General features: G+C 45.2%; 1 protein-coding gene across 1 annotated transcript in view; it reads left to right on the top strand.

The window, feature by feature from the left end:
- SMC5 (structural maintenance of chromosomes 5) overlaps nt 1–25,434 on the top strand; it is a 201,628-nt gene that overhangs the window by 43,265 nt on the left and 132,929 nt on the right. The window contains 2 exon segments of the mRNA XM_030193855.1: nt 902–1,063; nt 14,539–14,610. Of these exon segments, the coding sequence (XP_030049715.1) occupies nt 902–1,063; nt 14,539–14,610 (234 nt within the window).

Below are 25,434 nucleotides of genomic sequence, written 5' to 3' on the forward strand. Positions count from 1 at the left end.
GTATGGTGTGTTGTTCTTTGTTTAGTACAATTTTTATACACAACTTACTTGCATGCTATCTGGTTACCACATTGGTGAGCAAAGGTTTGTGCTGTGCATGCGTTAGGAATCTACGTATTGAGCTTGGATAACTGCATCAGTTTTGGAGTTAATCTGTGGAAGGATGTATATGCTCAGAAGCTTTTTAATCTGTTCTTGCATTGTTGGATTACGTTTTTCTTCTTGCATGACTGATTTATTCGGTCTATGGAGAATGCTTGTTAACAGATAAGCAACTTGATTTAATACTAAGGGACATGTTTACTAAATATTGGCTTACTCTGATCTTTAGTAAAGATGACTCTAGGTCTTTAATTCTGACTGAGAGCTTCTGCCTCTTCAGCATTCAATGCAGTATTTGTGCTTTCTTTACATATATACAATTGGCTCAATATTCAGCCAGCAGTGGTCAGAGTTTCTTTAAATACTGACCATCAGTGGCTAAATTAGACCCAGATATTCAGAGCCAGATCCTATCCGGGCACCAGATTGAATATCCGGGTGTTTGTGGCACTGGACTCTACTAGCACAGCTAACTGGCCAAAGTTAGGACTGCCTTTTATGTGGTCCTACATGCCCAGTTAGCTATGTGGGCACTAATACTGAATATCACTGATGTCTGCATAACTTCTGACTCCTCCCCAGCTCTACCTAAGGACCGCCCCCAGCACTAACCAGCAAATGTTGTAGCAGTCGGAGCCGATACTGAGCTGCCTGTTGAATTGGGCAGGATCCTCTTTTGCCTGTTTAACTCACTTTGAATGTTAACCCTAGTTTCTTTATGCTGTGTATTAACACTGTTAGCAATATTTAACTTGGATGCTTCTGGTATTTTTAACCAATAAATAAATATTGTGGTAAGGAATATGAAAATGTTCGCCAGCAATATGAGGAGGTGAAACAAAGTCGTGATCGTCTTAAAGAAGAGCTGAGACGACTAAAGGACATGCAGGCTCCCATGACACACAAAATCCAGGAAATTGAAAAGCAATGCAAGAACATGGATATCAAAATGAAGAATAAGGTAAGATTTCAAGTTCAACTTAAAAATAGCCTCTTCGATAATATTTACTGTTTCTATTGTTTGTCATTGTAACAGTACTTCAAAGCAGGAGCGTGAAAATCCAGTCCCAGTTGAGTGGGGTTAGGGGCACACACTTGAGTTCAGAATCTCCTTTAATGTTTGGTGCAACAGAGAGATTTATTTAAATCCAGGGTCTGTCTTAGGCAGGAGCAACCGGTGCGGTTGCACAGGGCCTCGTGCTGCCGAACCCGACATGATGACATTTGCAGGATCTCTCTCTCCTTGCCCTATCCAGCGCCTCTCTCTCTTGGGCAGTAGCAGACCCCAGTCGCTGTTTCCTATGCCAGCTCCTTGGTTCTAAATGGTGGCTGCAAACTCTCACGAGACTACTGCGAAAGGTTGCAGCCGCCATTTTGATTCATGGGCAGCAGTGACTGGGGTCTGCTGCTGCCTGAGAGAGAGAGGCGCTGCATAGGGCAAGGAGGGGAGAGGTCCTGCAAATGTTGTCATGTCGGGGTCGGCAGCACGAGGCCCTGTGCAGCCGCACCGGTTGCTCCTGCCAAAGACGGACCCTGGAATTAAATAAATAAGTCTCTCTCCTGCTGCTCGAGGGAGAGAGGTGCTACATGATGGGAAGAAAGAGGGAAAAGGCTGCACTGGGATGGATAGGAAGGGAAAGGGAGAAAGGCTGCAGTTGGATAGGAGGGAAGGGAGAGGGGGAAAGGATGCATATGAAGGGAAGGGGAGGGAGAATTGCTGCACTTGAATAGGAGGGCAGATAAGGGGCGCAAAGGCTGCACATGAATGGATGGGGGGGGGAGGGGGAAATGTGCATGAATAAAAGGAAGAGGTGGGAAATGTATATGGATGGAAGGGAGATGGAAAAGACAATCTGTCCCAAATTTTGCCCTGTGTGACAAATCTCAAACCATTTTTAAACAGAGCATGTAACCTCAGCATCAGCCAGTGTTTGCAGATAATGTCTCTAAGTTTGTTGGTCAAATTCACGTGTGGAAGTACACTTGTTAACTTCCATTTTCTTATGTGCCTGATGTATAAAATCTTCCCATTGTGTACATAACCTCCAAATCCGCAGAAGTTGGCTAGCTGGGATGCTGTTTTTTAATATAGTTGGATAATGACTTTTATCATGAAGAAGCGTGTTTCTGTCTGTGCTCTTGTGGTAAGCTTGAGTAATAAATTGTCCTTGACAGAATTTTATCCTAATATCCAAGAATTCAACTTCATGTCCTCCTATATGGGAAGTAAATTCTATATTTTCATGACACTCGTTTAAATAGTCTAAAAATTCCTTCAAGGATCTTTTTCCCCATATTAGCAGGTTATCGTCAATATACAGTTTATATTGTAGTATATGTGATTTGTACTGACTTGAGGAAATGTACTTCTTTTCATACTCTGCCATGTTCAAACAGTCAGTTGTGGGGGGACACCATGGCCCCCATTGCCACCCCTTTTACTTATAAAAAATACCTCCTTTCAAATCAAAATTAATTTTTAGCGATTACCATTTCTGTCACTCTATGCAAGAATTCTACTTGTCCTGAAATATTCAAATTTAGTAAATTACAAGGAATCATTGCTAGAGCTGTCCCTTGAGATATGTTTTTGTAGAGGACATTCACATCTAGTGTCACCGTAGTGTCTGATCCATAGAAATGTCTTCTTGGTCCAACATCTGTAACAAATGTGTGGAATCTCTTATAAAAGATGAAATATGCTGCAACGCCGGGTGCAATTGGAAATCAAGGTATTGAGACAGTGTTTCAAATAGAGACCCTCTACCATTAACTATGGGTCTGCCAGGAGGTCTTTGAATGTTCTTATGTATTTTCAGTACAAATTTGATGTTTGAAACTACTGGATGTGACTGGCATTGTTTTTGGTTTAGAAATTGGTTTACAGATTTAACTTCTAAAATGTGTCTTATAAATTATCTTTTCAAAAAGATTTGCTTTTCGGTGAAGATTTAGAAGGATTGGTTAGAAGTCTTTTTTCAATTTATTTTGTAGTTCCAAAAAAAGAATATACCTTCTATCCAATTCTTGATTCAAAGTGGTCAATACATTTTTCTCAAGGTTCTAAGTTTTTGAGTGGAAACTTTAAGGGCTCCTTTTACAAAGTGGCGCTACCAATTAGCATTTTCTGAATGGGAAGAAGCCCATGGGAATTGAATGGGCTTCTTCACATTCAGCGTGCTGCTAATTGGTAGCGCTGCTTTGTAAAAGGTGCCGTAAGATTGGTGATCATGTTGGTGCAACAACGAGAGCTTCTTTCTTCTTAATGGAAGCTTACCTGTACATTCTCAAAAAGAAGTCTCATCAATGTTACCTTAGGACAGCATTTCCAGTTTTGTGCTGTACCTTTCAGACTGGTTACATCACTAAGTTCATTTACAAAGTTGACTGTGGTTGTGGTGGCGGCTGCCACCTTAAAAAAAAAAAAAAAAAGAGGTAATTTTGATCCACCTTTGTTTTGAAAAATTTTCTAATAAGAGTGAAGTTATTCCAAGAAAGCAAAATGGTCGCATAGCGAGTTGTGTACTTCTTACAAAAGTTAGGATGGGCTGTCAGTTTCTCCAAGAACAACCTTACCCTGTTCCAATTCTTGACATATATAGGGGCAAAACTTTCAACGCTCTCCAACGCAAAGTGGTTCTTCCTTCAGTAAGAAGGGAAAAGATACTATCTCGGATCCGAAGCCTTCTCACTCTTCACAAACCAATGGTTTTGACACTACCTTTAAGTGTTGGAATCAGTGGCTGCAATGTTAGAGTTAGTTCAGTGGGCCATGATGCACATGAGACCTTTGCAGTGGTCTCTTCTCTCTTGATGGTCTCCACAGAGTTAAGAGTTCCATCTTGTACTGCTACTAGCACCGGAGACAGTATTGACTGGTGGCTACACAGGAACAATCTATCCAAAGGAAAGAGTTTTGAATTCTCAAATTGGTTGCTTGTGATGATGGATGAAAATGTCACAGGTTTGGGTGCTTATTGTCTTAACAGATGGGCACAGGGTCGATGGTCCTTGATGGAAGCTCAGTGATTGAGCAGCCATTTGGATGCGTGGGTGATCCACTTAGCTCTGTTGAAGTTTCATCAGCTACTTCAAAACAAATTGGTAAGGAATTCTCTCCTGCAAAAAGACAAAAGTAACCTATGTCAATAAATAAGGTGGAACAAGAAGTCTTCAAATGGCATTAGAAGTGCAAATGTTGATGAATTGGGCAGAGGAGAATTTGAAAGTCATTTTGGTGGCACATGTGGAGGGGACCCAAAATATTCATGCGGATTACCTCAGCAGGAATCCTGTGGATCCAGGAGAATATGAGTCTAGCAGAGGATGTTGTCTTGGAAGTGGTACACTGTTGGTTTTATCAGCTCATGGATCTGATGGCAACAGGCCAGAATGTGAAGGTTTGGAAGTTAAAAGTAATAGATGCCTTAATTCAAATGTGGCTGCATTTGTGTCTTCTGTATGTATTTTGGCTGCTCATAGAATGAGGATCTGAAGAAAATCTAGTTCTTTTATTTATTGTAGTGAATAAAATCCTTTTAAATATAAGATTTTCTTCTCTGCTTCTTTCCTTTTGCCACATTGGATCTTGCAGATTCTCTGCCCTACTGTTTTTTACTCATAGGATGAGTCATACAAAGGATAAAGAAGCATTAAGGTTTAGTAGTGTTGATTGCTCCAGATTGGCCAAGAAGACCCTGGTATAGAGTTTTGATGCACCTGAAAGTCAAGATCCTTTATCTCTTGGGAGATGGAAGTGTCTGTTGGTTCAAAGCCCAATCAGCATTCTGGACACATTTCAGCTTTGCTTAAAGTTTGGCTCTTGAGAGGGTGAAGGTTATTTGAGCAAGGTGATAGACCTTTTTCTAGAATGTAACAGGTAGAGGTAGCTATTTTGTTAGCATACATAAGAGTTTGGAGAATTGGTGTCAAGATAAGTGTTTTTGTTTTTTTCCTACATACTACTGTTCAGATATTTTAGATTTCTTGAAAGGTTTTGTCAAGGGGCTAGTGTTTATTGAAGGTATAACTGATTCGCAACCCTGGAGACAGAAGAGCTGAAAACATCTCAAGAACAAGAGGAAATGAAGATCAAAAATCCCAAAGCCACTGGATAGGTGGCCAATAAGAAGCGAAAGGTAGTGGTGGTCAGTAATTCTTTTCTGAGAGATACTGAGGTGCCTATCTGCTGACCAGATATGATGTCCAAGGAGGTGTGTTGTGTACCTGGTGCCAGGATTTGAGATGTAGCGGAAAGATTGCCAAGACTCATCAAGCCTACTGACCACTGTCCTATGCTACTTATCCATGTTGGCACAAATTAAACTGCTAGGTATCCTATTGAACATATCAAACGTGACTTCATGGCTCTTGGTCAGAGGGTGAAGCACCTAGGTGTACTGGCAGTGTTTTCATCGATCCTTCCTGTTGAAGGTAAAGGCCAGCTGAAGGAAGCTTGCATCCTAGAGCTGAATGTGTCACAGCGTGGATGATCCCAACATAAGTGCTTCAGTTTCCTAGGCCATGGGATGATTTTCCAAGAGCTGCTGAGTGTCCATTTTTCAAGGAAGGGATTAAGTGTCTTCAATAACAGACTGGCTAAAGTATTAAGGAGGGCTTTAAACTAAAATTTCTGGGGATGGGTAAAATTCCTTGATGAAATCAAGGACAGCTTTATGGAGCAGCTGGTACAGGAGCCGACGAGAGAAGGAAAAATTCTAGACCTAGTCCTTAGTGGAGCGCATGATCTGGTGCGGGAGGTAATGGTGCTGGGGCCGCTTGATAACAGTGATCATAATATGATCGGATTTGATATTAGCTTTGAAGTAAGTATACATAGGAAATCAAATACATTAGCGTTTAACTATTAAAAAGGAGACTATGATAAAATGAGAAGAACGGTGAAAAAAAAGCTTAGAGGAGCGGCTTCGAGTGTCAAAAATTTACATCAGGCGTGGATGCTGTTCAAAAACACCATCCTGGAAGCCCAGGCCAAATATATTCCGCGTATTAAAAAAGGAGGACGGAAGACCAAACGACAGCCGGCGTGGTTAAAAAGTGAGGTGAAGGAAGCTAGTAGAGCTAAAGGAAAATCCTTCAGAAAATGGAAGAAGGAACCGACTGAAAATAATAAGAAACAGCATAAGGAATGTCAAGTCAGATGCAAAGATCTGATAAGGAAGGCTAAGAGGGACTTCGAAAAAAAGATTGCGTTGGAGGCAAAAACACATAGTAAATTTTTTTTTAGGTATATTAAAAGCAGGAAGCCGGCAAAAGAATTGCACCACTTGATGACCGAGGAGTAAAAGGGGCGATCGGATAAGACAAAGCCGTAGCTGAGAGATTAAATGAATTCTCTGCTTCGGTCTTCACCGAGGAAGATTTGGGTGGTATACCGGTGCCACAAATGGTATTCGAAGCTGACGAGTCAGAGAAACTTAATGAATTCTCTGTAAACCTGGAAGATGTAATGGGGCAGTTCTACAAACTGAAGAGTAGCAAATCTCCTGGACTGCATGGTATTCATCCCAGAGTACTGATAGAACTGAAAAATGAGCTTGCGGAGCTATCGTTAGTAATATGTAATTTATCCTTAAAATCGAGTGTAGTACCGGAAGATTGGAGGGTGGCCAATGTAATGCCGATTTTTAAAAAAGGTTCCAGAGGAGATCCGGGAAATTATATACCGGTGAGTCTGACGTCGGTGCCGGGCAAAATGGTAGAGACTAGTATTAAGAACAAAATTACAGAGCATATTCAAAAGCATGGATTGATGAGACGAAGTCAACATGGATTTAGTGAAGGGAAATCTTGCCTCACCAATCTACTACATTTCTTTGAAGGGGTGAACAAACATGTGGATAAAGGTGAGCTGGTTGATATAGAGGCATATTTTCAAAGCACTTTGGGAGGCTAAGTTCCATATGTTTCTATGGAACTTTGGGAGGCTAAGTGCTTTGAAAATAAGCCTCATTGTGTATCTGGATGTTCAGAAGGCGTTTGACAAAATACCTCATGACAGATTCCAGAGGAAATTGGATAGTCATGGGTTAGGAGGTAGTGTTCTATTGTGGATTAAAAACTGGTTAAAAGAAAACAGAGTAGGGTTAAATGGTAAGTATTCTCAATGGAGAAGGGTAGTTAGTGGGGTTCCTCAGGGGGTCTGTGCTGGGACCGCTGCTTTTTAACATATTTATAAATGACCTAGAGATGGGAGTAACTAGTGGGGTAATTAAATTTGCTGATGACACAAAGTTATTCAAAGTCGTTAAATTGTGGGAGGATTGTGAAAAATTACAAGAGGCCCTTACAAGACTGGGCATCTAAATGGCAGATGACGTTTAATGTGAGCAAGTGCAAAGTGATGCATGTGGAAAAGAGGAACCTGAATTATAGCTACATCATGCAAGGTTCCACGTTAGGAGCCACAGATCAAGAAAGGGATCTAGGTGTCGTCGTTGATGATACATTGAAACCTTCTGCTCAGTGTGCTGCTGCGGCTAAGAAAGCAAATAGAATGTTAGGTATTAGGAAAGGAATGGAAAACAAAAATGAGAATGTTATAATGCCTTTGTATCACTCCGTGGTGCGACCGTACCTTGAATATTGTGTTCAATTCTGGTCGCCGCATCTCAAAAAAGATATAGTGGAATTAGAAAAGGTGCAGAGAAGGGTGACGAAAATGATAAAGGGGATGGGATGACTTCCCTATGAGGAAAAGCTAAAGCGGCTAGGGCTCTTCAGCTTGGAGAAAAGGCGGCTGAGAAGAGATATGATAGAGGTCTATAAAATAATGAGTGGAGTTGAACGGGTAGATGTGAAGCATCTGTTTACGCTTTCCAAAAATACTAGGACTAGGGGGCATGCGATGAATCTACAATGTAGTAAATTTAAAAATGAATCGGAGAAAAAATTTCTTCACTCAACGTGTAATTAAACTCTGGGATTCGTTGCCAGAGATTGCGGGTTAAATGGCCATTATTCTCGATGGAGAAGGATGGTTAGTGGGGTCCCTCAGGGGTCTGTTGCTGGGACCGCTGCTTTTTAACATATTTATAAATGACCTCGAGATGGGAGTAACTAGTGAGGTAATTAAATTCGCAGATGACACAAAATTATCCAGGGTCGTCTCGTCGCGGGAGGAGTGTGAAAAATTACAAGAAGACCTCGTGAGACTGGAGGATTGGGCGTCCAAATGGCAGATGAAGTTCAACGTTGACAAGTGCAAAGTGATGCATGTGGGAAGGAGGAACCCGAATTACAGCTATGTTATGCAAGGTTCCGCGTTAGGAGTTACGTACCAAGAAAGGGATCTGGGAGTCATCGTGGATAGGACGTTGAAATCTTCAGCTCAATGTACTGTGGCGGCTAAGAAGGGGAACAGAATGTTGAGTATTATTAGAAAAGGGATGGAAACCAAGCATGAGGATGTTATAATGCCGTTATATCACTCCATGGTGCGACCGCACCTGGAGTATTGTGTTCAGTTCTGGTCGCCTCATCTCAAAAAAGATATAAAGGAATTGGAGAAGGTGCAGAGAAGGGCGACAAAAATGATAAAAGGGATGGGACGACTACCCTATGAGGAGAGGTTAAGACGGCTAGGACTCTTGCCTGGAGAGAAGGCGGCTGAGAGGTGATATGATAGAGGTTTACAAAATAATGAGCGGGATAGAGCGGACAGATGTGAAGCGTTTGTTTACGCTTTCTAACAATAATAGAACCAGGGGACACAAGATGAAATTAGAATGTGGTAGGTTTAAAACAAATCAGAGAAAGTTTTTCTTTACTCAGCGCGTAGTTAGACTCTGGAACTCATTGCCGGAGAAGGTAGTGACGGCAGCTGGCCTTGCTGAGTTTAAAGGGGGTCTGGACAGATTTCTGAAGGAAAAGTCCATTGATCGTTATTAAATTTTGGGTTTTTTGCCAGGTTCTTGGGGCCTGGATTGGCCGCTGTGGGAGACAGAGTGCTGGGCTTGATGGACCTTTGGTCTTTTCCCAGCATGGCAGTGCTTATGTGCGGTAAAGGTGGTTAGCTTAGCGGAGTTTAAAAAAGGTTTGGACAGCTTCCTAAAGGAAAAATCCATAGACCATTATTAAATGGACTTGTGAAAAATCCACTATTTCTGGGATAAGCAGTATAAAATGTTTTGTACTTTTTTTTGGATCTTGCCAGGTATTTGTGACCTAGATTGGCCACTGTTGGAAACAGGATGCTGGGCTTGATGGACCTCTAGGGTAGCATTTTCTGAAATACTTCCCGTTCCACGCGCAGGGCCCAAGAGACAGGTAGAGCTCCGGAGTCTTAATGCGTGGATGAGACAGTGGTGCAAGGAGGAGGGTTTTAGATTTGTCAGGAACTGGGCAACATTCTGGGGAAGGGGGAGCCTATTCCGAAAAGATGGGCTTCACCTTAACTGGGATGGGACCGGGCTGCTGGTGTTAACATTTAAAAAAGAGAGAGAGCAGCTTTTAAACTAGGAACGGGGGGGGGAGAAGGCTGACAGTTGCACAAAAGCGTATGGTTTGGAATAAGGTATCTTGCAAAGATATCACCCAAACAGAGAAGACAGGGTTTATTGATAGTGAGTATGAAAAAGAGACTGTAGTGGATTCAATGTCCATAAATAAAAATAACAAAAAACGGACTAAAGATAGCAAATTAGTACTGTCAAGTAATCAACATGCTGTAATAAGGAATAACAAACAAAGCTTGAAGTGTCTATATGCAAATGCTAGGAGCCTAAGACATAAGATGGGAGAATTGGAATATATTGCACTGAATGAAGAATTGGATATAATAGGCATCTCTGAGACCTGGTGAAAGGAGGATAATCAGTGGGACACTGTCATACCGGGGTACAAATTATATCATAGTGATAGGGTGGACCGGATTGGGGGAGGAGTAGCACTGTATATTAACGAGAGCATTGAATCAGATAGATTGAAAATTCTACAGGAAACAAAAGACACCTTGGAATCATTGTGTATCAAAATTCCAAGTGTTAAGGGGAAAAGGATGGTGATAGGGGTGTACTACCGTCCGCCCGACCAGGATGAGCAGATGGGCGCAGTCATGTTAAAGGAAATTAGTGACGCGAATAATAAAGTAGCAACGCAATAATATGGGTGATTGTAATTACCAGAAACTCTCCAACAATTCTACCATGTAAACAACGTGTTTGTGGGCAACTGTGGCAGGCAATGATGAAAAAAAGTGGAGAAAAAAAGATCTCAGAGATATCGGAGATATCGGCAACACCTCGTTTTTAAAGGACATGCCTTTTGTGTAATGAGGGCACCATTTTATTCATATCATAAGTCTTAAAAAAAACTCCACCATATCAAATTCACAATAACTCTGCCACTGTACCCTTACAAGCACCTATGATAGAGACACTTCATTGAATTAAAAGTAACTTGAAATCGTTACTTATCTTGGATGACGATTGTTCCACGGACTTTTGTAGTATCCAACTCTACTTGTGTTATTCTCCAAAGTCCCATAAAGTCCCGACAGGGGAACCCTGTTTTGCTAAAATATAGCTGGACTTTGGAGAATAACACAAGTAGAGGTGGATACTACAAAAGTCCGTGGTTCTCAATTCTGTGGTGGCAACTTTGGATGTTCAGCCTTGGGCGAAGTTCCACCTGCAGCCCCTACAGTTTCCCTGTTGAGCCCGGTGGTCTCCAGTCTCGGGGACTTACGACCAGCTGGTGCCGTGGATGCCTCAAGCCAGACAGTCTGACTTGGTGGCTTCTCCCTGTGCACACTCAAGTGTGGTTGCCCTTACAGACTCCCAGTTGGTTTTTCTCACCTGCGATGCCAGCCTCTTCAGATGGGGAGCCCATTATCTCCACCACTCTGCACAGGGCCACTGCTCGAGAGTGGTCCATCAAAAGATTGGAACTTCGAGCTGTCCAGAAAAGCTCTACTAGCCTTTACACCTCTTGTTCGCAGGAGGCCAGTTCACATGTTCTTGGACAGTGTTACAGCCATGTCTTACATCAACAGGCAAGCAGGAAGAAAGAGTGTATCTCTAGTGGGTGGAATTGAACATTCCAATGATTTCAGTGTCTCACACAGCGGGTTCACTGAACTTGCAAGCGAATTTCCTCAGCAGAATGTTTTTTGGACCTAGAGGAATGGCAATTGTCAAAGACTGCATTTTGCCTCATTTCCACACTGTGGGGTCTTCTTGTTCTGTACCTCATGGCATCCAGACTCATTGCGCAAGTACACAGATTCTACAGCAGGGAGAAGGATTCCCTAAGAATGGATGCACTGGTATAGCCTTGTCTGTCGGACAGCCTCCTTTATGCGTTTTCTCTTTGGCCTCTCATGGGAAGGATGTTGCACAGCATTTCATGTCATCCCAGGAAGGTTGTTCTTGTAGCTCCGTAGTGCCAAGACATCCTTGGTATGTGGACATCATCCGTCTTCAAATCGCCCATAGACGGGCGTATTGCACCAAGGCCCAGTACTTATAGAGGATCCCTTCCCGCTTTGGTCTTATGGCCTGGCTCTTTAGAGGGCATGATTGAAGAAGGAGGGTTACGCAGATGATGTTATTACTATCTTGCTGCAAGCCTGAAAGTGGTCCATTTCTTCTTATGCTAGAGTATGGAGAACTAACTGGTCTGCACAGAATAGTGTCTCTCCATTTTTTGCTTTCTTGTCTCAAATTTTATCCTTCCTTCAGGAGGGATTCAAAAAAGACTTGGGCTCTCAATTCGCTGCAGCGTTGGTGTATCATAGTGTCAAGATACAGAATACTTCATTGGCTGCTCACCCTGATATAGTGCATTTCATCAAGGGAGTTACTCATCTGTGTCCCCTCTCCGCAATGTTTGTCCTCAATGGAGTCTTCAAGTGGTTCTTAATGTTCTTCAGTCAGCCCCCTTTGAGCCCCTTTGTTCGGCAGCTATCAAAGATCTTTAAAGGCAGTATTTCTAGTTGCCATTTCATCAGCACGGAGAGTTTTACAGCTTCATGCTTTCTCTTTCTCTGCTTTTCTGACTTGTGAGTTTCTATACGGACAGTTCCGTCCTTTTTGCCAAAGATTGTATCTGCTTTTCATGTCAGTCAGACTTTGTTTCTTCCTTCTTTTCCAGAGAGGTCTATTCTGTAGAATACGCTTCCCTTCGACTCTTGGATGTGAAGTTTGTCTTTATACGCTGTCGTACTGCTACCAACGATTTCAGGCGGTCTGATCTAGAGACCTGCACAGGAACGGGGTCCACAGGATTCCCGAGGGGACGGAAGCAGTTCGGGAATCCTGTGTTGACAGCAACAGTTCCTGCAGGGTTCCCCTGGGGACGGAAACAATTCCTGGGGAGTTCCCATTGAAGTGTATGCTGCACTTGCGCCAGTCTGTCATCTACTGAGTACCAAGTTCTTTGAGTGCTGTCTCCTCGTCTGTGAAGACAAATAGGGGCTTTGTTGACAACGCCAGCAGTTGGAACATAAGGATAAGGCCGGGTGGACTTCTATGGTCTATGTCCCAGAAACGCCAAAGACCATAATGAAGTATATAATATCAAGTTCATTGTTGATTTAATCATGAATTGATAATGAGTCTCAGTATTGGGCAGACTGGATGGACCGTTCAGGTTTTTATTTTCTGTCACTTATGATGTTACTATCGATCCTCTCTGCTTCCAAGCTGATGTGTATACCTCAGCTTTGACCCAGGCATCAGATGTCACCTGACTTACTGACATGTGCATGTGGTGACCTCTTAGCACACATTGCTAGTGAATCCGAGACTTGTCTTACACGTGTGTACCAGAGTTCTCCAGGTTACAACTTCCGTTCCTTCCTTGCCTACAGTGCTGCTGCTCGAACCCAGAGAGAGACTGAGAGTGCCAACTGGAATTTATTTTTTATGTACCATTAAATTCTTGTGGGAACGGTTTAAATTTTTTACGGGGATGGGTAAGATCCCAGTGGGGACTGATAAGATTTCTGTCCCTGTGCAACTCACTAGTTTGATCATCCTTTTTGTCCTCTTGGCGGGACCCTGGAAAAGTTTGCCAGCCTCCAAAGTGACAGTGGCTTGATGGCTTATGGAAGCTATTTCTTTAGCTTACATTCTGAGGGGTAGATCTGCTTCCATGCACGTCAAGGGCTCATTCTACCAGGTCTTTGGTGACTTCTTTGCAGAGTCTAGGACAATTTTGTTGGTAGAGATCTGTCAGTCAGCGACATAGTCTTCTTTTCTTTCCTTTGTTAAGCATTACTGTTTGGATGTGTCTGCTTGAGCAGATGCTTCCTTCGGGGATACGGTTCTCGCTGCAGGGATATCACAGTCCCTCCCTTCTTAAAGATTGCTTTTGTCCATCCCATTTGTCTGGCCTGATCCTTGGGACGTAATGGAAGGAAAAATGATTTAATTACCTGATAAATTTTCTATCCTTTAGTCCCAAAGGATCAGTCCACAGCCCACCCTTCTGTGATAGTTTCGTTTTTTCAGGGCTGTATGTAATTTCAGGTGTTTGTATTGTTCGGTTCCGTTATTTCTAAGTCACAAGTTTTGTCCTTTATTTCATAGTTCTTTTTCTATCTAGAGGCTGGAGATTTTTCTCTGGAAGTCACGCTCTTTCACTGATTTATCAAATACTGGCTTGGTTGGTAAGTGTAGGTGCTTATGAGGCACAACTCATTAGAATTCTCTTTCTCCACCTGTTGGCGGATGATCACAATCCATTTGTCTGGACTGATCCTTTGGGACTAAAGGAAAGAAAATTATCAAGTAATTAACTAAATTTTCCATACAAAGTATGCAGTATTACAATAGCAACATAATACGTGATGAAACATTTTAATAGACAGCAGTGTGTGTTCAAAGATGGAACATATATAGATAGGCAAGATGGAGTAATAGAAGTAGGAAAATAAGGGGTTTAATTTAAGGAAGTCATAAAGGTGTTGAATATTATCTTAGCTGGATAAACATGTCCGGCTATAGTATGTGCAGCCGATGTCGCTCCTTTTGCATGTGTGTGTGACTAGCAAGTTAATTACTTCTTCCATTAAAGACCTAGTTGAAGTGCCGAACTTTCACCTGCTTCCTTAAGTAGAGATAGTGTTGTGTTAAGTGAAGCCTTTCAGGGAGTGCATTCCAGAATGTTGGGGCTACTCAGGAGAAAACATACCTTAAACATATAAGGCCATTCAACATGATCAAATGCCGTATCAGCATCCAAGCATTGCATATACTTAATACCTGCTCTTATACTTGATGTAAAGTAAACAGGTACAAAAGTACTCATGTTGTGCTTGCAGCCCCAAAGTTTCCAAGGGAAGCTCTACTGGAAAATGCTTTTGCCTTCTGCAAGTTTCTCTTTTGTTTGTTCTATATAAAGTTTAAACTGTTCTACTATTATAGATAAAATCACTGTTACTAATATCCTTTTTTTATATATATTATACAGGGTGTTGAAATTAAAGAGACTTCACAAAAATGTAAACAAAAGCAAGATCTATTGGAGAGTAAAGACAAGCAGGTAGAAAACTTTATATATTTTGTTTACTACTTTAATTTCTAACTATTCATTTGATACTTTATCACTGTTTGTTAAAAAGAGACTCAACATTAATACAAGTAATAGCTTGCTTCTATGACAGCAGTTACTGATCTTTGAGCCACAGCTGTCCTTGTAACAATCTCTGTTCGGGCTTACTGGAAAACTGTTCAGCATAGGCTCCAGAGTTGGATGTCTAGGCCTATTAAGTGGACACCTGAATTTTTTCTTTTTCCTAAAAAGCCTCCTGGTCTTACTACATCTCAGTCATTATTGGTTCGACATGCTATGTCGGCTGCTTGGGTCACCTTGGCTGCTCATTGGAAGTCTCCTCAGGTTTCCTCTTTGGTAAAATGGTTGAATAAGTTGTGGTATATCTGTGAAATGGAGAAACTTTGGGCCATACGTCAAAAGACCTTGCACAAGTGGGAAGTTATCTGGAAGCCTTTTCTGTCACACTGTATGTTCTGTCCTCTGACAGCCTTGCACTAGTTTATAATGTGACCCTAAAATGCGTTTAATGCTCTTACTGAACCTCAGTATGCTCTCTGTCTAGCAGGTGGAGGGACATCTCTGTGCAGCTCTGGTTTGATCTGGCTACTGGTGTCCTTTGGGCCTGGTTTAGCACAGACAGGGGTTGAGTGGCTGTTTGCAGCTTGTGGTGTACACCTGGTGGTGCCAGGTCCCTCCCGGTCTCCCCCTACCTTTTCTACCTGATCGGGTGTTTCCTTTCTCTCCTGTCTAAAAAAAAAAAAAAAAAGAGAGAAGAAAAAAAGGTAATAGACTTTGTTTTTGTTTAATCATATGGTGGAACTACACAGTCTGCCGTGTCAGTTTTGGGGCAGGCATTTGTGGAGCATGTCAGTGCCTTCTGAGGCGGCTAAGCGCTGCTCCCGGTGTGGGGGCCGGAGAGTAGCATCGGGGGAGTGTGAGTCCTGCCGCCGTCAGCCTGCAGTGGGTGTTCAGCGTGACAGGGGTTCCCCTCAGGTGTCCGGTGAGTCGGAAACGCAGGGGATAATTTCGGCGGTTTCCTCGGGGCAGTTAGTGCAGTGCGCTTTGGCGGGCGCCATTTTTTCCTCTCAGGTGCAACCCGCTCCGCAAGTGGTGGTTGATAGACAAGAGGCGCAACGCGCTTCTGTGGCACAGGCTCCGATGGAGGGAAGCGATGTACAGGGAGCAGGGGAGTCCCTTGCAGTTCCTTTTTCCCCGGATTTTGTTTTATTAATGCACAATGCCTTTCTTTTGAAGAAGTCAGGAGCTTCTCTTCAGGCAGCCCCATCTCTTCCTCAGCAAACTTCGGTTGCTGCAGCCTCTCAGTCTTTCCTGCCATAACGTTCCTGGGTGACACAGATGGCCCAGTTTGTCTCCAGGCTCTCCCTCAGAATCTTTGGATTTGGCAGATGAGGTCACCCTGCCCTCTGAGGGAGGGGGATGATCCGACGGCTGCCCATCTTTTTTTCGCAGGGAAGAGCGTCCCTCCCTGAGGGTTTTTGAGGTTTTGGCCATTTCCCCCCTGAATCATCAGGGGGGAAACAGGTCCGGTGTCCTCTATTATGTCTGGCACCAAATGCCCACCTCATTCCTTTCATGTGCATGAGGCCATGAAGATCCTTATTTCGGCGCAGTGGGATACGCCGGACAGTGGGCTTAAGGTTGATTAGAGCTATGTCGCGTCTTTACGCGCTGCCTGCTCCTTACTTAGACTTGCTGAAGGTCCCTATGGTGGATTCCTTAATCACAGCGGTCACTAAGAAAACCACTCTCCCTGTGGAGGGTGGCACAGCGCTCAAGGACCCTCAGGATCGTAAGTTGGAGACTTGCTTGAAGCTGTCCTTTGAAGTAGTGGCCCTTTCCCTGCAGGCCTCAGTTTGTGGCTCCTATGTGGTGCGGGCATGCTTATCATAGGTACAGAAAGCCTCCTCTCCGGAAGATCTCATGGCTGTTTTGCCGGCCTTGGAGTCGTGGATCTTCTTTATGATCTTTTGAGGGCTTCGGCGAAGGAGGTTTCCCTAGCAGTCACCGCGCGTCACTGGCTGTGGTTGCAGCATTGGGCTGCAGACGTGGCCTCTAAGTCATGTTTAGCAAGTCTTCCTTTTAGGGGAAAGCTTTTGTTTAGGACAGACAGAACAGATTGTGAAGGACCTCGGTGACTCTAAGGGCCAGCGCCTCCCGGAGGACAGGTCCAAGTTTGTACGACCAGTGGGACCTAGACCTAAGTTGAGGGATACACGGCGTTACCGTCCAGGTCGCGGGGCCTCTTTTCAGAGAGCAAGGTCTTCTCAGAGGCCTCAGCCCTTTCGAGGTGACAGACGGGCCTTCCTTTTTGGTAACAGAAACCAGCCCGCAGCCGGGTCCGCCCAGTGATGGGGCCCTGGTCCATATCCAGCCGGTTATTGGGGGCAGACTGTTCCAATTCCTGGTGGAGTGGACCAGGGTCACATCCGATGAATGGGTCTTGGAGGTTATCAGAGATGGCTACAAGTTAGAATTGGCTCATCCGATAGTAGACTCTTTTCTGGAATTTCCTTGCACATGTCCTGCCAAGGTGCGGGCCGTTCGACACACACTCCTCGACTTACAATGGCTGGGTGCCGTCCAGCCTGTACCCCCAGCAGAAAGAGGGTGCAGTCGATACTCCATTTATTTTGTGGTGCCAAAAAAGGGCGGTTCTTGGCGACCCGTCTTAGATCTCAAGTGCGTCAACAGGTCCTTACGGGTTAGGCTTTTCTGAATGGAAACCCTCCGATCGGTGATCGCAGCGGTACAGCCAGGGGAGTTTTTGACCTCTTTCGATCTCAGAGGCTTATTTACACATTCCAATCTGGCCTCCCCACAGGCGCTTTCTTCGCTTTGCAGTGATCGGTCGCCATTTTCAATTCAAAATGATGCCATTTGGCCTAGCCACAGCGCCTCGGACCTTTTCCAAGGTCCTGGTAGTAGTGGCGGCCTATCTCAGGAAGGAAGAGATTCAGGTCCATCCCTATCTAGATGACTGACTTGTCGACTGACTTGTGTGGGCATGTTCTTTCGAGGAGAGTCGGCGGGCAACTGACAAAGTGGTTGGGTTGCTTCATTCGCTTGATTGGGTGATAAACTTCCCGAAGTGCAGCCTAACGCCTTCCCAAACGCTGGAATACTTGGGGGTGTGCTTTGATACCCGAATAGGGATAGTTTTCTCTTCCTTCAGCTCGAGCACAGCGGTTACAGGCTCAGTTATGAGCGCTGTTTCAATCTACGAACCCGCGGGCTTGGGACTATGTACAAGTTCTAGGTTCCATGGCCTCCACCTTGGATGTGGTAAAGTGGGCCAGAGCTCTCATGCGCGCTGTCCAGTGGCACCTTCTGAGCCATTGGTCTCCGCACTTGGAGGATTACGAGGTTCGGGTGCCATGTTTGGCCCATCCACACAATCATGCACTGGTGGTTCATTCAAAAGAATCTGGTGTTGGGCATTCCTCTGGCAACCCCGGACTGGAAGATAGTGACCACGGATGTGTAACTGTCTGGCTGGGGGGGGGGCTCATTGCCTGTAACAGATGGCCCAGGGTATTTTGACTTCGATGGAGATATCATGGTCCATGAAACGCTTGGAGTTATGGGCGATTTGTCTGGCCCTTCAAGAGTCTCTGTCTCTTCTCTGCGGTTGCCCAGTTCGAATTCTTTCAGACAGTGCGAAGGCGGTCGCCTATGTAAATCGTCAGGGGGGCACCAGGAGTGCCCCCTAGCGCGCGAGATGGGTATGATAGAGACTCATCTCTTGTTCTTGACAGCGGCTCATATAGCGGGGTCACAGAATGTGCAAGCGGACTTTCTCAGTCACCACCAGTTGGAGCCGGGGGAGTGGACGCTCTCCCCTTGGCTTTCGATCAGATAACTGCCTGTTGGGGGATGCCAGAGATTGACCGCATTCAATGCGAAGGTTCCTCGTTTCTTCAGCAGGGGATGAGAGCTGGGCTCAGAAGGCATTGATGCCATTCTTCAACCTTGGCCCAGGGGCCTACTCTATGCCTTTCCCCCGTGGCCAATGGTGGGCAGGTTACTGACTTGCTTTGCCAGTCATCCCGGTCGAGTGATCCTAGTGGCCCCGGATTGGCCCAGACGACCCTGGTACGCAAATGTGATCAGGCTTCTGTTCGATCGTCCTTTTCTGATCGGTGCGGGACGGTCTCCTGCTGCAGGGGCCAGTCACAATGGAGGATCCCCTCCCCTTTGGTCTTACAGCCTGGCCCTTGAAAGGGCGAGGTTGAGAAGAAAAGGGTATCCGGACGCGGTTATTGCTATGATGCTGTAGGCTCGGAAAAGATCCAACTCGATAGCTTATGCTAGGGTGTGGCGTACCTTTGATTTGTGGTGCGCGAGTTTGGGATTGTCGGTGGCTTCGGCTTCAGTATCGGTTATCCTCGCGTTTCTTTAGTAGGCTGTACAAAAATCACTCTAGTTGAGTTCTCTTAAGGTGCAGGTGGCAGCTCTGGCATGATTTAGAGGCCGGCTTCAGGGGGCGTCCATTGCCTCTCACACGGATGTGGTTCGTTTCTTGAGGGGCATAAATCGTTTGCGCCCTCCTCACGTGCCAATTCTGCCATCCTGGAACCATAATCTAGTTCTCAAAGCGCTTCAGCGTCCTCCTTTCGAACCCTTATCAGGGATTACGATTAAGGATCTCACCTTGAGGGCGATTTTCCTAGTAGCCATTACTGCCGCTCGGAGAATTTCAGAGTTGCAGGCCCTTTCTTACAGAGACCCCTTCTTGCATTTTACGGAGGCGGGGGTATCGATTAGGATAGTTCCTTCGTTTTTGCCCAAGGTGGTTTCTCGTTTCCACTTGGTGTAGTCCCTGCATTTGCCGGTCTTCTGCCGGGAAGATTACCCTGAGCAATTCCAGGCTCTTCGCTGCCTCGATATGAGACGGGCTCTTCTCAGGTATTTGGAGGTGACGAATTTCGTCTTTCTGACCACCTCTTCAACCTTTTTGGAGGCAAGTTTGTGCTCATTCTACGTGAGCTCAAGCTTCCTCCTATGCAGAGTCCCATTTGGTTTCTCTGGAAGATATCTGCAGGGCAGATACATGGGCTTTGGTCCATACATTCACTCGTCATTATCAGGTGAATGTGGCAGCTCGTCAAGATGCGGTGTTTGGCTTGGTGATTTCTGCCAGGTTGGGGGTGTCTCACCCTACTTGAGGACTGCTTGAGTACATCCCACAAGTCTCTGGATTGATCTGTGGGACGCCATGGAAGGAAAAATTACTTCTTATCTGATAATTTTCTTTCCATTAGTCCCAACAGATCAATCCAGAGGCCCCCCCTGGGTTTACTGTCTGCGGTTTTGTTGCGGTTGGTTAATTTTTGTTTCCATTCCACTGTTTTGCTATCGTTCATACTGAGGTTCAGTTGGCTGCACAGGTCCACATATAGCAAACCTTGGAGGTTCTCTCTATCTCCACCTGCTGGTAGAGGAACACAACCCACAAGTCTCTGGATTGATCTGTTGGGACTAATGGAAAGAAAATTATCAGGTAAGAATTAATTTTTCCATAGCTGCACCTGGGTCCCCTGATTTCTGATCTCTCTCCCCACCCCCACAACCCCAAAGTAGGAAAAATAGCTCTGGTGTCTAGTGGACCCTGCGATTTTCCTCCACTCCTCAAACAAATTGACTAGGTGTCTAGTGGAAACCCCCACCCCTAGTTTCCCCTCCAAAATTGCCCTGGTGTCTATTGGAACTCCAATTCCCTCCCCCCCTCTCCCCAAGAAATAGCCCTGGTGTCTAGTGGCACCCCTGAACTCCATGACCCTCCCCCTGAGCATTCCAAGATCTCCAGTGCCCCTCTCCGATAACCCCCCTAAATAGCCTTCATGTCTGGTGGCACTCCCCTTCCCCTCCTGGCGCAGCTTAAAGAGTGATGCCCACTCGCTCCTGCCTCTGTTCCACCATCGTTGAAAATGGTAGCACTGGCCTCACTTGGTGCATTCTGAGAAGCACCATGCAGGGTCAGTCTCCCAAATGAGAACATTTTTTCCCATTTTTCATAAACTGGGTGGAGACCAAATAAGGGAAAAATTTCCTTATTTGGAAGACTGACTCCAAAAGGTACGCCCAAGAATTCGCCGCACGGGGGTCAGGTGCTGCCATTTTTGAAGATGGCAGCTTAGAGGCAGGATTGAGTGACCATTGTTCGTGCTTCTTGAAGATATCACAGGAAGGGCTGGGGGATGGGGTACCATGAGACACAAGAACTATTTTTTTTGGGTGGCTGTGGGGGGCGGGGGTCACCCCAGGAGGATGGATGATTGGGGGTCTTGGGGGGCCCGATTGGTCTTAGGGTTTGGGGGTGCTACTTGAGTTTAAAGCCATTTGTGTTGGTGGATCAAGGGATCTGTGATTGGAAGGGTAGGGATCATGTGATTGTTAATGGGTGGGTTGTAGAGGGGACTCCTTGTTTCAGTGTCTTTTTTTTTTTTTTTTAATGCCTCCCTTCCTGTCGGTGCAGGAGCCAATCACCACTTATGCTCTGATAAAGGGGTGTGCGACTTTTCAGTGCCCAGACGGTACTGCCTAGGGCCATTTCAATAAAGGGCCCTCAAACTTAGGAGCCTAAATTTAGGACACTTAGCTAGTATTCTATACTGGCATATTAGCATACTTAAACTGTTATAGAATACTAGTGTGTCAACATGTATGCACCTAACTTTAGTGGAGTAAAAGGCAAGAAGTTGACCTTGCTGAAGAAAATGCATTTTTTAATAAGTTGTACCAATGCTCCCAGAGTTCATAATCAGATGCCTGACATGGCCGTGTTTCGCCAAGAGTACAGGTTGCATCAAGGGTGCAAACCTAAAAACACCACCAATGTGGATCAATGTGTTTCTTCCTGGATATCCACAATGAATATGCATGAGTTTGGCATGCATTTCCTCCTTGATATGGAAACCTATTTATCTCATGCATATTAAAGAACATAAGTGTTGCCATACTGGGACAGACTTGAAGGTCCATGAAGCCCAGTATCCTGTTTCCAATGTGGCCAGTTCAGGTCACAAGTACCTGGGAAGATCCCAGAACAGTAAAACAGATATTATATTCATTGTTGATATCCTGGAAACCCGATGGGACTTGGTGTGCCCTGAGGACTGGGTTGTGAAGCCCTTCCTTATGCCATGTCTACGGCTGGTGTAAACAGGCACGCCTAAATGATGCAGTTGTGTGTGCAAATGGAAGTATTCTATAAAAACGTGTGCAGGTATGCATGAGAACACCTAGGCATCCAGATGTAGAATAACACCTAAGTGCACTTTTGTGCATACCTGCTGTTTTATCCCCATTTTGACACTCAAGTATAATTCCTGTTTGCATGCCTACAATTGAGTACCTACTTGGCAGCTAACTTAGGGTGGTCTATATAGAATTACTCCTTAAAAGTCCATATCAATCCACTTTCTTCCTGCAGTGGTAGAACCGCAACTTTTAGATGCCCAAAACACTGTTGTTAGGTGCCCCTGCTATAGAAAAGTACTATAGAACCCCAAGTTATATGTACCAATATAATTAATGTGAAAGGTTACAATTTTCTCTTCTCCATTTGGGTGCCCAAAATATAGGACTTTGAAAAAAATTTACATAAAACCTCAAAAGAGATAAAGTAGCCACCTCAGAAACCCAAGGGGATCATGGGGGCCCAGGGAATGCCAGACTGCAGTCAGGCTTGCTGGGAGCAGGAGCACAGTGGCTCAGGCAGACTAACCACGTAGTTGAGCATGCTAGGCTCCTTTGGTGGAAATGGCCCAAGGGACTCGGGGAAAGCCGAATTGAGAACTGCTGATCCTGCCTCTGACCAGCTCATGGGACCTACAGTCACCGACGGGCTTGATGGGAATGGAAGCCATTTTCTTTTACTCTTCGTCATCAACTTTGCATAAGCAGGTTCAGAAGTTCTCAAGGGATGATAGGTCTTGTGGGGGGTGGTGCTCCTTCCTGACTCACATTGAGGAACAGACTATATCCAGAGCATGATATTCCTCATTAAGGAGGCGCTCATGTGAGACAGTAGTTCTGGACTTTTGGGGTGGCCCCTGCTCCCCCCACGAGCTCTGGGAGTGAAGGGCCCAGTCAGGCAGTGGCTCAGAGTAGATTTGAGCTGGATGGAGCTCGTGGGATGCCTGGTGGTCCCGGAGAACCCCAACATGTCCTTCCTTCTAGAAGATTGTGCACTGGATGTAGGGTTGGATCCAGAACCTCCCGAGATGGAGGAGGAGGCGCATTCTCAGATCATTCAGCTTTTTAAATAGGAAGAGCTCCCTAGCCTGATTGATGCCATTGAGAGGAGGTGTGGTGGCAGTCTTCTGTCTTCGTGCTAGAGCCAGACGAAGAGAATCCACTTCTGGAGGGCTGAGTGGGGGACTTCAAAGCCTTTCCCCTACACAAAGTGCTCACACATATGATGCTGGAAGAGCGGGAGTTTCTGGAGGGGGCTCAGTGCTTAAGGAGCCGTGCAAGATGAAAGAGGAGCATTTTTTCAAATAGGCCTTTACCTTAATAACAGGGGTGCAAGCTGCCATCTGCAGCGGTTATGTGGCTCAAGCAATGCTGCATTAGCTCCAGCAGCTCCTTGATACCCTAAAGGGGGTGTCTTGCTAGTGGATTTCTTATGCATTATTTATTTTTATTGTTTAGCTTATGCCTTTCCATCGATAGTTTAAGGCAAGTTGCATTCAAGTACAGTAGGACTTGCAATCGAAATTTGTACTTGAGGTAGTGGAGATTTAAGTGACCTGCTCAAGGCCACAAGGAATTGCAGTGGGATTTGAACCCAAGTCTTGACTGGTTGGCTGGTCTTGGCCAGGAGGTGGCTATAGCTCCTCCACTGGTTGGTGGATGCTCCTTGTAAGGTGTGTTTGAGCTAGCTACCTTTTAGGAGTTGTTTGCTATTTGAGGACAATCTGGAGAAGTTAGTTAGGGACTTGGGAGTCTTGTCCGATATATCTCCTGGAGATGCACCACAAGGGCCCTGGCCAGTCAGACCCAGGCAAGGCTCACTGGAAAGGAGGAAGACATTTTTGGCAGAACAAATGTGTATCACCAGCTGGAGTGGGGAGGCAGGCCAAGAGTGGGTCTGTTGAGTTCCAAGAAGACCCTAGGGGCCATGGTTCCTCTGGGGCAAATGGCATTGCCAAAGGAGCACAATGAGGTTGTGTCAGGACCCTCATTAGTTTGGGTGGGCAGAAGATTGTCCCTTTTTATGACTAGGCTTACATTACCTCAGACCAGTGGGTGTTAGAGATGGTGAGTCAGGGCTACACCTTAAATTTGGCATTTCCCATTTCAGAGGCTATCCTGATTTCCCCTTATGGCTTGGCCATAAAATGTCAAACAACTGTTGATGTGCTTTGTCATCTGCTGCAGCTGGAGGCTCACTGCAACCTCAGGGTGGTTCAATTCCTGATGTCTTGATCAGTCAATCACCTCAAGTTGAGGGCTGTCGGGCATACGCTTCTGGAGTTCCATCCCATCATGCAAGGCAGAGCAGTGTGGGTGATGTTGTACAGTGCCTCAGCATTGGCAAACATCAACAAGTGGGAGGGAACAAGGAGCCAAACCATTAGGCAGAGAACCACCTTCTGACAATGTTGATGGTTCACGTTGCTGGCCAGGACAACATTCAAGTGGACTTTTTCTGCCAGCCTATCCTGAATCTGACAGAGTGAGAGTTGAGTCCTGCTGGCCTTCCAACTGGTGGTGGACAGGTGGGGGAAAGCTAGTGTTTGATCTGATATCCATTCTTCTCTTTGGCCTCTTATAGGGAGGATGCTATGTAGAGTGGCCCAGCACCCCTTTCTGATCCTCCTAATGGCCTGGACTGACCTTGGAGCTTTGATATGGAGTCTTGGTGCACCTGCTTGCAGATGCTTCCCCCCACCCCGCTACTATTACTACTACCACCACTTCCCAAGGGTTGAGGTCTCCGGCAGAGGCTGTTGGAGATGGAGGATCCAGATTCCTTCTGGCTTATGGTTTGTCTCTTGAGATGCAGTGCCTTGAGGGGCAAGGGCTCTCGGCTGCAGTGATTTCTACTCTTCTGAGGGGTCTGTACGTCGTCAACCTTCCTGGCTTCTGTTCATGTCTGGAAAGTCTTTGAATTCTGGTATGTAGAACATTCTCTTTCTCTACGGCGAGTGCAGGTCTGGGCTGTTATAGACTTCTTGCAGGATGGATTTCATCAAGGACTGGCCCTTAGCTCTCTGCAGGTTCAGATGGCTGTGCTCACTTGTTATAGAGGGAAAATTGTTTGCCTTTCTTTGGCAGTACATCCAGATGTCTTGTGGTCCTTAAAGGGAGTGGTGTGGTTGCGGACCTCCTCTCGTTCCTTTTTCCCTTTATGGGACTTGAACCTTAAAATGAATGTTCTTGAGGGCCCACCCTTTGAGCCATTGAGGGCAACTTTCCTAAAAGATCTTATTCTGAAGACAGATTTCCTGGTTGCTATTGCCTCTGCACACAGGGTTTCATAATTACATTCTCTTTCTTGTTGGTACCCATAGTTGTCCATTTCGGATGAGTCTGGCTCCATCTGCTCAGCCCCGGCTTTTCTGACAAAGGTGATTTCCCTGTTCCATGTTACTCAGGAGCTTTTCCTCCCTGTGTTCAAGGATTGAGGGAATGAATGCTTAACCTAGAAAGCTTCATAAACCGGATGTACAGTGAGTATTGCTATGTTACTTTTAGGAAGAAAAAAATTATTTCCATCTCTTGGACCATTTGTACAGTTCATGGGTTGCTCAAGAATCTAGTGACTTCCAAGGCAACAGTAGC

Source organism: Microcaecilia unicolor, chromosome 2 (genome assembly GCF_901765095.1).
Source record: "Microcaecilia unicolor chromosome 2, aMicUni1.1, whole genome shotgun sequence".
Classification (NCBI taxonomy): Eukaryota; Metazoa; Chordata; class Amphibia; order Gymnophiona; family Siphonopidae; genus Microcaecilia; species Microcaecilia unicolor.